Source organism: Caloenas nicobarica, chromosome 15 (assembly GCF_036013445.1).
Source record: "Caloenas nicobarica isolate bCalNic1 chromosome 15, bCalNic1.hap1, whole genome shotgun sequence".
Lineage (NCBI taxonomy): Eukaryota > Metazoa > Chordata > Aves > Columbiformes > Columbidae > Caloenas > Caloenas nicobarica.
Genome location: NC_088259.1, coordinates 15,663,825 through 15,678,986, shown reverse-complemented (window position 1 = coordinate 15,678,986; position 15,162 = coordinate 15,663,825). Strand labels below are relative to the sequence as shown.

Below are 15,162 nucleotides of genomic sequence, written 5' to 3'. Positions count from 1 at the left end.
AAGAGTACACCGGTAGTGACAGGACGTTTAGGACATTTGTACACAGACACTGGGTGCTTCATCTGGCTACAAATATTTCTCAAATCTACTGTCGTCCACACTTTCCAGAAACATCTTTTAGCAGTGCCTTACTTATTTTTAATTTTTTTTAGATTTTAATCTCTAACCCTTTGATTTTTCTATTCTGGAGAGCCTTTTAGCCAAGCAATTTCCAGAAGAAAAATACTAATGGCAAAAAAAAAAAAAAAGCCTCATACCTTTCTGAAAGCTCAATTTTAAAATGAATGGGGGACACGTATCCAAACGAACCGACGTGACTTGAAATACCGCAGCCGCAAGGCTGGTGTTTGCTTTAGAGAGGGGGAGGCAGCTCCCGGGCGCGTTTTTGTGGGGGTTCCCCAGACTGCGCGCCCAGGGCTGGCTGGACAGGCCTGGAAGTCTCCTAAAACCAACCCTTTTCACAGGACTTTTTTATTTTTCCCAATTCTTGGAAATTCTGCAAGAGCTGCTTTTGTCCTCTGTTATTTAAGTACTTCTGCTTCTGGCAAAAAGGGAAATGAAAGAGTATTTTTAAATGCATTCTGCATTTTTTTTTTCTGTTGTTTTCCTCTTTGTTCTCGGCGTGGACAATGATCTGACAGATGTGCTCGGCTCCCCGGGCAGCCTCTCTCTAATGGGGACTGGAGCTGCTGCTCCACGGCCGGGCCCACGGCCCCAGGAGGACCCTGTCTGCCCCAGTCCCTGGTCCTTTCGGCCCATTTTGCACTGGGCAGGACATCACCTCCCAAGCACGCTGCCCCTGAGACACCCCTGCTGTGCTTCGGCCCCTGAACACGCAGGAGGGAGAGCAGGGATTTCCCTGAGTCCATCCTCAACATTGTGTCCCTCCCTCCCCCAGGACAGGTGGGCGGCCAGGGGGCTGGGGCAGGAGTGGGCACGCAGGCCTGGCTGGGCCTCTCCACCTCCCCCTCCTCTATCCTGCCCACTAGGGAAGTGGAAACAACTGAGCAATAGCTGGAAATTTGTCTCCATCCATTGTTCGGCTCTTCCACCTGTGAGGAAGAGCCTCATGAGGGAGAGAGAGGAGAGAGAGTGCCAGGTATCCAAACACCTCATGCCACTACCACCACAGTACGCACACTGGTGCAAACAGAAAACACTATTTTTTTCTTTTTTTTTCTTTTTTTTTAAAGTGTTTTGAGTTCCTCCACAGTGAGTCAGTTGTCTTTCCTATGCTAACACATGGATCAGTGACGGGCTGCCGGAGCGGAGACGGCCTAAGCAAGCTGTGTAACGAGAGCCGGCAGCGCTCTCGCCCGGTTTGCTGTTTAGCCCTCACATCCCAAAGGACCGCTGTGCAAAGGAGTGGAAAATACTCCATTATTTAACAATAAGCATTCGTGCTGGCCACTGCTCTGGACTGCTGCAGGTTAAATCTATACCCCTCTTAATGAAGCTAACTCTTCATGGTTCTTGAAACGGTAAACATCTTGGGGAAAGGGAAAACCAGCAAATACTAAATGCATTGTCTGATGACAAGGCAGTAAGTATTTAATGGGAGGATTCCTCTTCTAGGTGATCTTTGTGAGAAAAAACCACCATAGTACATTAAGGAACCTCTCCCCACCCCTAAAAAAAAAAACAAAACACCAAAACAAACCCAAAAGAGAAATTTTTATAGTTCTCTGAGGAAAAGAGGATGGAAAAGGAAACATCAAATTATGTCATAAAATAAGAGCTCTGTTAGAGACACGCATCGGGAACTGACCAAGCAGTGCAATATGAAGATGTCCTGACAACAAGGCCAGCCAAGCAGGAATACTTGACATGGGTTTTCCTCCATGTAGAATGTTTTCATTTTTGTTTCTGTACTGCTAAATTCAAACAGTCTGTGCAGATACAGCAGCACTAACTTCACAAAGAAGGTAGAAATCAAAAGGATCTGTTGGTCCAAAATGCATAAAATAAAGGAGAAATGGGCCTCCAAGTCATCTGCTGTATTCAAGAGGCCTGTGAAACATATGCAACCACAACCACAGTGGATTTGATTTAGTAACCAAGCCACTGAAATTGCACTAAAAGCTAATGAAGCCAACCATAAAAATCAAATGATATTTAGGCTGAGTCCAAAGTCTGTGGGGATTAAGAGTAAGAACAAGAATAAGCCAAATCAATCAAGAAATAAATGTATTTCAGGTTATCATTCTAATGATGATAGATGCTTCTGTTTGGATATATTATGCTCATGGCTGCTAAACAGGTTTTTAACAAATCTGTCATCAGCAGCAATCCCTGTTCTTTAAGCACCGAAGCCCTGTTGAATATATCCACTCTGCAGCTCACTCCCTGACCTTTACGCTTAAATATAATGACGTGGCTCCATCTGTCTCACTGCTTCAATTTTATAGTTGCGAATGTACAAACTTTAGCTTGAGACAATCAATATTAGCTTTTCTTTTAACTCCTCTGGAAACATGCATTACAGCGACCTTTTGGGAGAGGGATGAGGTCATGAATAAAACAAAAAATACAATCACATTCAGAAATCTATCTACTTTAACCTATCCTTTTTGCCAATAATTAAAAGAAATCTTTTGATTATCACACTCAAAGAGTTAACAGAGAGCAGGAAGAATAAATTGAAAAGTCTAAGGCTTGTCTGTAGGACAATTTGAGGAAATTTTAAACAGAGAAAACTTACAAACTGTCAATGCATTTATCATCTTCAAACTGTGTGTAAATGATAAATTTTTGAGGGGAAAATTAAAGCGAATTTTTGAAGAAAAACATCAGCAAAAACGGGATTTTTATTGTAAAGATGTACTAAAAATTGTAATGCTGATACGATGGCAGAGCACAGGCCCCCATGCAAAGCGTGTGTCACAACCCGGATACTCCAAAGTTGGCCCTGTTCTCCGGTGCCACTGTTGTGACCCAAGTAGTGCCTAAATGCTGCAGATGCGTTTTTCTTTGAGCAGGACACTGGCCTCAATGACCTCCTGAGGTCCCTCCTGGCCTTAATTACCCTGTAATTCTATCATGCCACAAATGGGACAAATGACCAAGAACCAGCTTGACTAATAACTTAATCTGAAGTCTACAAGTACAGATAGCTGTTAACTGCATACAGTTAAACCTGCTTCAACAGGGGAGGGGTAGGAAAGCTGCAAAAGAGCAACAGCATCGTTTTTGCTGAAGTATTTTAAGAGCGCCCAGATGCAGAGAGCGGGTGCTCGGCAAGTCGCAGGCTGTCCCAGCAGCGATACACCCCAGCCAGGGCGCTGCAAGGATGTCCCAGGGCATGTGTGGATCACACCAGAGCTTGGTGCCAGGTCTCTGTGTGTGGTGTGTCTCAAACTCTACCTCCGCAACGGGGAATTCAATCCGCACCTCTGAAAACAGCAGCAGTTCCACTAAAGATGATAAAACATTTTTGGGCTTAGACCCTGAGGTCTTACCAGCCATGGCTGCTTCATGCAGTATTTTTACTGTTGTGGTTCCCTGCTCACTTAATGGTTTGCCTTAGTTGGCAAGTCTTTAACACCGCAGGTCAGTGAAATGTTCAGGAAATAGAGATTTTTGTGCTGCTTCAGGGCTATGAGACTTAGCATTAAACCCTGGTGAGAGATCTGATTGTGTCAGCACTCTTTGGAGGAATGAATGAGTTGTTGGAAGAAAGTAATTCTACCCTCTCTAACTCAAACTATGACCATACCAAAAGTCTTGCTTGAAACTTTGGGGAAAATCAAAACGTCAGTCTGCATTAGGAATATTTTGCGTGATTCTCTGCAGCCCCTCATAGGGCTTTTTTTAATTAGCCAATTAAAGGTTTTCTGAACCAGTTACAGCTTTTACACATTATTCACGATCCCTTACTCATGACTTTGGGGTCAGTAACTAGCAGAGAAACAAACTTACTGCTTTATTTGAACAAGCATGACTGATGGACTGAGAGGTTCAGGAAATTTTCTTTGCAGGTCTCTCCAGTTGAAGACTTAAGTATACTATTGTGCCAATTCTGTATGTGATTCTGTGCCTGCATGTGATTTTATGCTTGAAAATGTACATTGCTTTTCAGTCAAGCATTACACAAATTACTTAATGAACAACCTGTTACCTTTTTCCCAGGCAGCAAGCCATGCCAGCTCCCCAAAGAAACTGAGCCTGGTTGCTAGTGGGGCAGCTGCTCCGACTACACATTTCCGCAGAGTTCCCTTTGGGCTTCTGATGAATTGTCCCTATTCACTCTGTTTCTTGGAAGGTCTTCCAAAAAAGCACAGCGATTATCTCTGTCAGCTTTTATCAGGAGATGACAAGCATCTCTGGAAAACAGTCAAGGTTTTTTAGAGCCACTCCAAGAACAAAGTAAACAACGACGAACGCTTTCCAGCAGAACAGACACCACTTCTGCGATGTGGAAACCTTACAGGTAGGGAAACACTCACACAAAGTCTCTGCTGCTCTTTTCAGGGGTGAATTCTGATTTCAGCTGGGAAGTTATTCTGCTTCATGTCAGTGCAAGGTTGCTGAGCACCTGGTCCTGAGGAGTGGTCTCCTCCTACGCTTTTACTTCAGAATAGTTTTCAAACTTTAGAGCACACGCAGCATGAATGAATTTAAAACTCTCAAAAGTAGAGCTACTGAATTTTTCACTGAGCTTGATTTCCATGGATCTCTTTTCCTTTCTGAAGCAAGACTGCCCACTGCAGTTAATGCAGCTCTGTTTATGATGAGCTGAGACCAGTGCCTTCATTTCACTGAGGACAGAAGTTTGAGTCACCAAGGCCAAAGATACAAGTCAAGGTCTGGGAGGTAAAAGGCCAATGGATTAGTCATCCGCCATCCAGCCCAGCCCCGAATCTGACATTTTGCACAGTGAGAACAAGTCTAGAGGAGATTTCTCCCCATCTATTGTTGAGGAATTCATTTCACGCTAAAATAAAGCATAAATACAGTAGTTGAGTAGTGAAGCAGCAGGGGCAGTCTGTCATTCCAGAGCTCTTCCAAGTGATTCCTTATGCCAATTCATCAAAATAGATTTGTTGTTTTTTTCAAGATTATACGTGTGTTTGTGTGTGTGTGTATAAATTATTAAACAAAAGCTCCTCTCAAAATAAAACCACTGGGAACCTCCATGTAATAAAATGAGTCACACCAGGATGCGATGACTAAGTGGGAGAATAGGGAATTCCACTCCCCTTGCCAGCTTTTTACATGATCAATTTTCTGTCAACAGGTGATGGGAGCTTGTCTCTCTGCCTTTTGTTTATTCCAAAAAATATTTTTATTTTTTAATATTCTCTTCAAACAATTAAGATTCAAAGCTGAATAATCAGGACCAGGCACACTTCCACTAGGCGCCCCCATAGTAAACAGTGAGCCAGGGAATCCAGGCCAGTAGTGGCTGCCTGTGTTAATAAGGATTTACCAGCTGTAAAATTCCAAAATCTTGTGTCATACAGGGAAACCTTCCAAAACACTGGATTCCACCCTGTCTCGCTGAGTCTCTAACAGCTATGGCAACTTCGTTTCTGCAGCCACACTCTTTTGCATTTTTGTGTGTGTGATCCTTAGATTTTTTCCTGTTTTGCAGTGTTTTTCTGGGATCCCCAATTTAATGTCTGACAATTGCCCCATGGGATTACAAGAACACCTGGGGCAGGCAACACATTTCATCCAGGGGTAAACCTGAGGGGAGGAAGGTTTGCTGGGTTTTCGTCAGCTATAGCAGCAAGAAAAAGCAGGTGGTTTCCCATTTACCCTGAAACGTTCTAATTTGCACAGCAAAAAAAGGGCAAACTCTAATCTTACTGATTGCTACTGGTAATTCTTTGCTACTGCCTTCTTCTGGTGCATTGCAAGGCACGAGGAATTAAGCTGCAAGGTGATCACCTTTAGCTAATGCCAAAATCAGGTGGGCCACCGGACAGAGACATCTATAATTTATTCCCCAGGTTCATCCCATCGCTCCACAGATTCAGAGCGGAGATGTGCATCCAGCTTTAGATGCTGGACTCCGGCCACGGACTGCATGGAGCAGAGAAAGTGCCTGTGTGCTCATTCTAAAACTGCCGAGAAAACAGCAAGATAGCAAATATATTTCGTATACTTTCTGTGGAACCTCACATGTTGCAAACAAATTGAATCATTTAAGATTACCGTACCACTCTCAGTTTTGCTAACTTTATAACCAATCCCAGATATTTCTGCTTTTTTTTCCTTAGCCTTTCCCATTAAAAAACAAACAAAAACCCCCAAAGTTTGTTTTTCTTCCCCAGATACTGGGCTTTTGTCTCAGGTTAAGACACCTTAAAAACCTACACTATAATGCATGGTCAGCAGTGGACCATGTGTCTGAGTTATGATCCTAGTTCTAAGATATGTTCTGTTCCCCTCAGTTCTCCATAACTTAAACATTCTATTTCAGTTCATTAATTTAGAAAGTCAGTGAGAGTACTGTTTGCCTGGGCCAGATAGCAAATACCTCTGTTGGATGGATCTGGGGGAAAAAAAAGAAAGTTTTAAAAAAAAAAAACCCTCAAACCTTTTGGTGTCTTTTTTATCTATAATTTGCCTGAGAAAATGGCATCATTAATTTTGCACCATTAAGTTCAAAGAGATAATTGTTGAAAATAGTTTGCTATTTTTTGCATTCCCATGGAGTTTCTTGATCATTCATGGAACTGTCAGACTACCAACAGGCATTTAGTTCCCTGTTTGGGGCACGGTGAGAAATTTCAGACTTGACACAACAGAAAATGGGAATATTACTGTAAGAGTCTTATAATGTCCTTTCACATTTCCCGCAAAGGACCACGATCCTCAGCGTAGTTCCTCACTGTCATCAAAACCAATACACAAGCCACATTCTGTTCACATTATACATGCCATAATGCCATCCCACCACAGTTTTCTATAGTGAGTTGTCTTGGCCAGAAGACTGTTTCGTGTTTTACGTCATTTGGCTGATTTTGAGCAGAGACATATCAAGTTATACAATTACAACACATATGGGCTATAAAAGGCATCACCTGTAAAAGAGTTCACCTGCTGCAGCTATTAGCATCCTAAGAAACCACTGTCATGAAAATATCACTGAGGTGACAGACATACAGAAACTCAAGGGAAAAAGAAACTAGAACTCCATTGCTTGAATCTAGAACTGGAAAGGTTTATTTTTGTCAAATGGACTTTTGAGTGTCCGTGCTTCAGAGGCCTTGACAGCTGCATCAGTTCAAAGGGCACAGAGAGCACCACCTCCTCACTTTACACTGCATGGCCGAAATGAAAGATTTATGGTGGATCTACTCCAGAGATGTATGCTTTCTGTTTGGGTTGTTCCTCCACCACCCACATTGTCCTAGCGATGATTCATGGTGTCCATGTGGCCACCATAAGAGTTTGGCAGGGGAAAGCACAGTCCATTTGCACTTTTCTCCCAGAGAAACACGAAACTCCTCTATCACTCACAGCAGAGCAGCGGTAACCAGTACACAAATGGGAGTAAACACAACGCAACCAACAACATCCGACTTGCAAACTGTTACATGACAATTAAAACAAATAAAAGGGGGAATTCCAAACTTTTTCTTTTTTTAGCTGTATTTTAAGATCTGGGCCCCAACCAAACGCTAACACCCTTGACCTTTAGCATATTCCAAATCCTTGATAGCCATAAGACTGCTCTTCAAGCTTTCTCTTCCAGATCAAAATTAAAAGAATACGTGCACTTGAAAAATTTCTATCTGTACAATCTGATCTAGTTGCTTCCCCTGACCTATTTTTATCTAGCTGGGCTCAGTTATGCGTCTCTGAGTTTCGATCTTCAATTCCTTCAGCCAAACTCCGCTTTTGTGTGCTGGACTGACTCTACCGAATTCATGAGTTCCCCTGGCTTATAGCAGCTACTGATTACAATCTTTCATCAGGAAGAGATAACAAAAAGAACTCATAACTATCATGTCTGCATGGTGATAAACCTTATCGTTAAGAAAATGAATGCTATTTAAGCATCAGCATTTAAAACTCAAATACTTTATCCCCTCGCTCGCATACACAGCGCTGAGCTCCAGCACCCTTCATTTTGCTTCCTGCTGCCATTTCCTCTCACAAGCCTAAAACAAGAGACTTTTACAGACCTCTGATCGGTGAGCTCACTGCAATAGTTCATAGTTCGCGTAATAAAATAAGGCAGTTATTTTCATAATGACATGCCTGAATAATCTGTGGAATATTTTCCAGGTATTTCTAGGGGAAAAATATACACATCCATAGTGCTGTGTAACAAAGAAGTAAAAACCATTCATTATTGCTCTTAGAAGCATCTTGTATTTCCGTCACAAATATGAACAGTTCTACATTTCTCTGCATTGCTAGTAGTGAGTGAAGAATTGCCTACAAGATCCAGAGGGAACTGAAATAGGTTTTGAGTGTCTGTCTGAGGGATAAAACCTAATCTACAATTGTGAGCCCCAACAGCAGTTTCCTCAGTTTTGCAAGGCACATGGGCTGCCACCTTCTCAGCACCTGCTTCACCAGAGACAGAGCCAGACCCCAGGTTCAAGGTACACCCAGATTTTGGAGTCTGTGAAACAAAGAACAGGAGGATATCTCACTGCACAAAGATACCTGCACAATGGTTTTTGGGGAAAAAATGAGTCTTATTCTCATCTTAAACACTGGACAAGCAAGCCAAGTCCAGGAGCCCTATGGAGTACAGCATGCCGAAAGCTATTAGATGCTTATCTACACTACTGCTCTCACTGTTGTTGTTACTAGTAGAGCTAAAACTGGTGGCAAAAGTGGGAAATCAAATACCACTTGCTAGCACAGACAAGGCTTGTTGAGCTGTGAAAATGAAACTCAAAGAAAACCACGTTTCCCCTGCGAGCTGGTGCATCTCCCTGCCTTCACAAAGGCGCAATTCTGTCTCAGGCTCCCCGGGGGCAGAGTCGTGCTCTGGATGAGGGTGCAACAAGGACAGGGCCACGCCAGCGATGCACCATCCACCCACCAGCATGTTTATTGTGGCTTACTTTGCTTCTGAGCAGCTTATCAGCGCTTTTTGCAAGGCGCTGTGCAGATTGGATCTGCAGCGAGCGAGCTCCCCGAGGCGAGCGCGAGATCCACCTCCTCCTTGCACCCAGCGACATTTCTAATTGATAAATCAGGCTGCAGAACTGGCCCTTTTTGCTCTGTGTTCATGAAGCCTAATGCAACAAAGACTAAGCGTGGACACAGTAATGATAATTAAAATTGTCTACCATTTATGAAGAGTGAAGTTGAAAGTCACAGGTGCGTAAGACTCTAAATTTCAGGCAGGCTGGGACACTCATTAACTGCTGACAACCCAAGCACAAAGGCTTAACTCTCCATCTGCTGCAGTCAGCCAGTTAGGTCAGCTCCTGCATGATTTGCATATCCAGCTCAGCTCCTTAACCTTCCTCACCTTAAGATATACCTATTAAAGAAAGCAATCTTCACTTAAAAGCACTTCAGGGCATAACTGTAAGAGGTACCACTGCATTATAAAGCAGCACATGGATACACAGAGAACAAGCTCTCCTGCAGCACGGAGCAGAATCCCCCGGATAACCCACTGCAAACTACACAGAATTCTGATTTAGACCAAAGATTTGACTCTGGGCCTCCCATCCTCTAAATTCCCCCTCTGCCAATCATTTGTTTGAAGTGCAGCAGGCTGAGACTGCCTGCGGAGCCCGAGAGCGGTGGGGAGGCAGGATATGGAACACCAGCACACAAATCCCTGCTCCAGACTGGGCACTGCCGCTGGGAGAAGTCATGACTCTCCATTACCAGGAGGTAAAAAAAAAAAAAAAAAAAAAAAAAAAAAGCGGTTTCTCCAGCAGCAAAGAAAAGCTTTAGATTTAGTATGGAAAATGTTGTTGTCCTTTTTACTTTCTAACGTCTATTCCAGCCAGAGCCTTCTCTGCTCTTATATGGAAATAGGGGCAGGGCATTTTGGATGTTTCCTCGAAATGACATTAAGAGCTACCTCCTTTCAGTGTATCATCTCCTTTAGTTACTGCAAACCGTTCCTGGGACAGGTACCGTCGCGGGCTGCCAAGCATGTTCCCGTGCACCTTCAGGATTCGCTGACATTGACGGAACAGTGGCAGCACAGCAGGAAGGAGTTAACATGCGGGCTTAAAAGGAAATACAGAGTGCCAAGGAAATTGCTCTGACTGCACAGGCTCTTCTGAACCTGCACAGTTCAGCGGCCCAAGAGCCTCTCATTTTTGCTGTAAAATAGCACGGCTTGCTGGTGGCACACGAAGAAACTGGGACCCACAGCATGCCCAGATACATTGATTTTTGGCCCAATTCTTGCTTTTTGCCATAGCCATTAGCCCATAAATCATGCATATGCTGTTCACTTGGGCAATGCAATTTCTTAAATCCCTTGTAAGTCACTGAATATGTCACTTAAGCTGCCTCTACCTTAGTTTATCAACAGAAAACTTAGGAATAACATGTCTTCTCAACAGCACGAAAGGACTGAGAAGTTTACATAGAACAGGTTGCTGCTCTTTTGTACTGCAGAGTCCTGAAACCAACAGGAGTAAAGGATGGCACGATCTGGCCCTTCATATTTGAAGAGTGCTTTTTTGATCCCTGGACATTGTTATTATTCTTGCAGAGCACATAATTTAGAATACAAAAATCAGGTCTAATGAAGAGTAAGTTAAACAAGTCCAAATAATTTACAAAGAAACAAATGTCCATTCACAAAAGCCTTAGAAAATCCAATAAAATACACATGCTGCTTAGTGAGGTGAGATGAAATGCCTGCATGCGTATATTACAAAAGAAACAATTCAGTTCTGAAAAAAACATTTAACTAGCTACAGCAGAATGCATGTTTGTGTTTCCTCCTGTAAACAAGAAAACCTGGATTTCTGCTGCCCACCTTAACCATTTGATCACGCTAAGCATATTTTGAGGTAGAAATCAAGTAATGTTTATCATAGCATGCCATTATGAAAACACAACACGGAGAGCGCAGCAAAGGCTGTAAAGGTGATGCTAGGCAACTAAATAACTCACAGTAGCCATTCTTTATTGCTATTATTTATATTAATCCAACACCATTCAAGGCTCAGGACCACCTAGTACTGGCTCTGTGCAAGATGAAGAAATAAGCAGAGAAGATGGAAAGACAGAATATACAACCTGCCGCTCATTTCTCCATCACAGTTACTCGAGAGCTAGCAAGACTACATGAAAACTTCGGCAAAATGTTTTAAAACAAGAAGCTCTACTACTACAAAAAAAAAGTAGCACTGGGCTGTAACAGGGGAGTTTTCTCTTTGAATTGAATTTGATTTGTTTTGTTTTGCTACGGCCTGACCCTTCCTTTTGCAGATTCCTCTCTCGAGGACCCACTTGGGACCAGTCGTATGTGGCTATGCAGGGAAAGCTGGTGACTGCCCGCTTGGGCAGCAGGACAGATGAACTCATATGTACAGGCTTAGGTGTCTGCATGGTTTCAACTGATGCTTGTAACGGTAACACTGGGGAGATGCAAACCTGCACACAATGAAGCAGGGCAAGTTTCAATACTGTGTTTCAGGGGTATGTGGTAAAGTTAGAGACAAATCCTTCGGAGAGCTAAGCGGCTTCAAACTGGTTTTTTCTAAGATGCAATATGGAAATTAGCAATGTAAAAATATCTGAAAATAATATGGAAGATGAAGTTATATGTTATTGTAACTCAATATATGTATAAAAATAATTTTACTTTGATATAAAAATACTCATTATGCACATTTTTTCCTCGAAGACTTCCAAAGGGAAGAAATTGCAACCTTTGCCTGTAGTTCATGTCAACAAAAACTGTTCATTTCCATTATGATTTCTACAGCAGTGTTCACTAAACATCAGACTGAACAAGCATCCAGGAACACGTAACAGTCATTCCATTTCTTTGATAACGTATCCTGTTCATGCTGATCCCCAGCGTCTATATTCTTGTGAAACTTCCCCATTACGTGGCTTTCATCTACTCCTGAACAGTGGCTGAAAGGCCAATAACACAAACATTTGCTCCCAGGTCTAATTTTACTCACATGGTTAAATCAAGTGATTTGGTTTTACTTACATGAACTTGGGTGGAATTACTCACTTGAGCAAAGTTACTCAAAAGCACGAATCTTAGGATGAGACCAGGAGACACAACAGCACTATAGATTTGCATTATCCCATTAGCGACGGTTAGAAAAAAAACCAAAACAAACCTGCCTTACCTGATGTTTTCTCTGTGAACACCACCTTGGACTCTGCTGTGAAATTCTGCCCAGTCAGGATCATCTGTTGTCCTCCATAAACGAGGCAGCTGTCAATATCTTGTCTTTCAACCATTGGAAGTTCATGAGCAGACCTTTGGGCTGTGGACAAATTGCAGACATGAATGAAACCAACTCTGTTTTACCAGGACTTTCCAAATCTTCCCAGAACTATCCACAGATCGATCTTGTCATCGTTACCATCCGTTGACTGCCAAAGCAGCTTCTCCAGGGTGCTAAATTTGGGTTTGAGAAGGAAAAATAAACTTACTCAAGGCATTTTATTTGGAAACATTCAGGAGCTGGCTGCAGCCTTTCAGCTGTGCTGGCCTTACTCCTTGTCCTTGAGAAAGGACAGCTTGGATGAATGAGCTGGAACTTGCCCATGTCTGTTTCCAAAGAAATGGCCAAATTTTCAAGTGCAGGCACACTACAGCCCTGGAGCCCAAAAATTCCACCTGCAGAGAGGATTCCACTGAATAACACTGAATTCCTTCAGAAAAAAACAAAAACAAAACATTAAAATAAACCTCTTCTACAAAAGCCCACTGCCTCCTACACAACAGGGACTACGCTGGGCCTGGAACAGTCCGTTTGCCGAGCAAAGCCCCGTTTCCACGTGCAGGCACCGAGCCTTGTGCACACAACAAGGGGGACAATCACAAAGCCGTGCTCGTGGCGGTGAGCAGGGGTCACACCGGGACTTGCCGCGGCCTGGGCTTTGTGCAAGCATGTTTTGCAGAGGCCTGAGCGTCGGAGGAGCAGGACCCTGTGTTACAGACTGAGTTTGATTACAAAAGGCAAGCAAGGAAAAGGCAGGGTGGAATCCAGATGCGCATGTACATGATCAAGGATTTCTAAGGTCTTTTCTGTTCCTGGCTCCGAACTTGGAGGGTGATTTTAGCAAGTTATTCTCTCTTTCATCAGCCAGAAAACCAGGATAGCATCACCTCTCTGCCTCCTTCCCTCTCACCCCATTAAAACAGCCATTTGCATGGTCAGAAAAGCTTCAGAGGATCCTGGTCACCATCCCTGAAAGCCCATTCCAACTGTTTGCTAACAAGCAGCAGGAGCATAAGAAAGTGAACATGCGAGAATTGTTCCCCACAACGCGGACAGCTGGAAAATATCATGAGCTTCCCAGTGACCAGACCAGGTGGGCAGCAGTTTGGGTCTGGCGAACTGCGAGTTCATGACCCGCACTCAAACTCCTCCAGGTTCATCCACCCCAACTGGAAAAGCCTCTAGAGGATGCCGCTCATCTATTTCACAGCTGCCTTGGCTGGATTTTAACTTTCTCTGACAAAAAGCCTGCTCCCAAGGGTCCCTGAGCACTTGTGTCCTCCCTTCACTGAACACCGTTGGCTACTGAGCCAAAAAAAAGGAAATATTATCCTACATGTTCAGGCTGTGCTTTCTGTGACCTGGTCCCGGCACCCTGTTACTGCCGTGCAACCGGCAGAAAGCTGAAAAGCCACCAGCTCTTGGCCGTGGTAAGAGCTGTACAGATTCTCTCACCGCACGAAGAAAATGCTGGAATATTTGGTGCGAAAACACAAGCATTCAACCTTTCAGACGGGTGTCTGTAGAAGAGTGGAGCTACTTTTCTAGCAAGAAGCAGCTCAGCTGAAGCCTTTCTGCCAGTCATGACACAGAGTTTTTGCTCTTGTTAAAAATATAGATAATTCAATATTTGTAAGTTTCTTGTGCCATTTGAGAGGCATTTTTTAGAGTCTATTTAAAACAACCCTATGACTCATTGTTCCCTTCAAATATACAACAACAGCTGGGCTAAGATACTGCCAATTAAGACTATATATTCAGATTATTTTCACAGAAGCTGCTAACTTCTTTCACATGGCTGTATGATTAATTTCTTTCCCTAAATACCCAAATTTTTGATGAGTTTATAATTGGATTTATCACAAAGACGGATTTGTAACCTCAAAAGCTTAAGAGTAAATAGCAATCATCAAAAACATGTCTACAATTGTCAAGAGAAAATATATTTAAGCTTTGCCCTGGACACTGTTCACTATTCAATCCCCAAATTTCACTTCCAAAGCGCCCCACATCATCAAAATTCCGGATTGACCTACGTCTCCTTCAGACTTCAGTGTGTTAACAGAGAGCTTTGTACCTGACATCCCACAGATCAGCAGTTCTCAAGGCTTTTTTGGGACGAGGAAGAACAAATTTTAGCCTGGAAATAACCGTCTGACTCATCTTAATTACATTTGGATCTCGGCAAGTTGGAAATCGCTGCCGAAGACCAAACCTCTGTCCAACTTCCATAGAGCGCAGTGTTTGTGTACGCTGCGACCTACCAGGGAGCCGGGGAGGGCGGCCGGTCCGCGGACAATGAGCATCCCGGCTCTTAGGAAATGCCAAAAACCCTTCTGCCACCCTCAGCCCAGCGGGGCAGCCCCAGCAGCTGCCTGGAAGCGACGGGCAGGGGTGTCCCACGGGTACCCCGATGCCGCTCCGAGCTGCCCCGGCCCACGGCAGCCGGGCTGATGCACAGCACGAGCAGGCTACGGGCATCTCCAAAATCGCTTCTGCCCTGACCCAGGCTTGGTCATGCCTGTAGGTGTTTAAAAAAAAAATTCCACTTTTCATTTTCCAAGATCTCTTTTTTTTTTTTTTTTTTACTGAGGCCTATAAGAAGGTTTCACCCCATTCCACGTTTCCACCAGTAAAGAGGCTCAAGGTTCAGTGTGGAGCTGCCTCAATAGGATTAGTTTTTTTCCCCCCCTCTGCAAGAAATATTAATTGCCAATAAATCCCCTTCCTCTAAGGCTCATGATGGGTGGACTGCATGCAATAATTTCACACTATTCCTTCTCTTCCCCCAGGG

General features: G+C 43.5%; 1 protein-coding gene across 3 annotated transcripts in view; it reads right to left on the bottom strand.

Moving 5' to 3' along the window:
• NFATC2 (nuclear factor of activated T cells 2) overlaps positions 1–15,162 on the bottom strand; it is a 91,324-nt gene that overhangs the window by 31,592 nt on the left and 44,570 nt on the right. For all 3 annotated transcript variants that reach the window (XM_065645490.1, XM_065645491.1, XM_065645489.1), the window contains exon 6: positions 12,267–12,407. In XM_065645490.1, the coding sequence (XP_065501562.1) occupies positions 12,267–12,407 (141 nt within the window). The remainder of the gene's footprint in view (positions 1–12,266; positions 12,408–15,162) is intronic.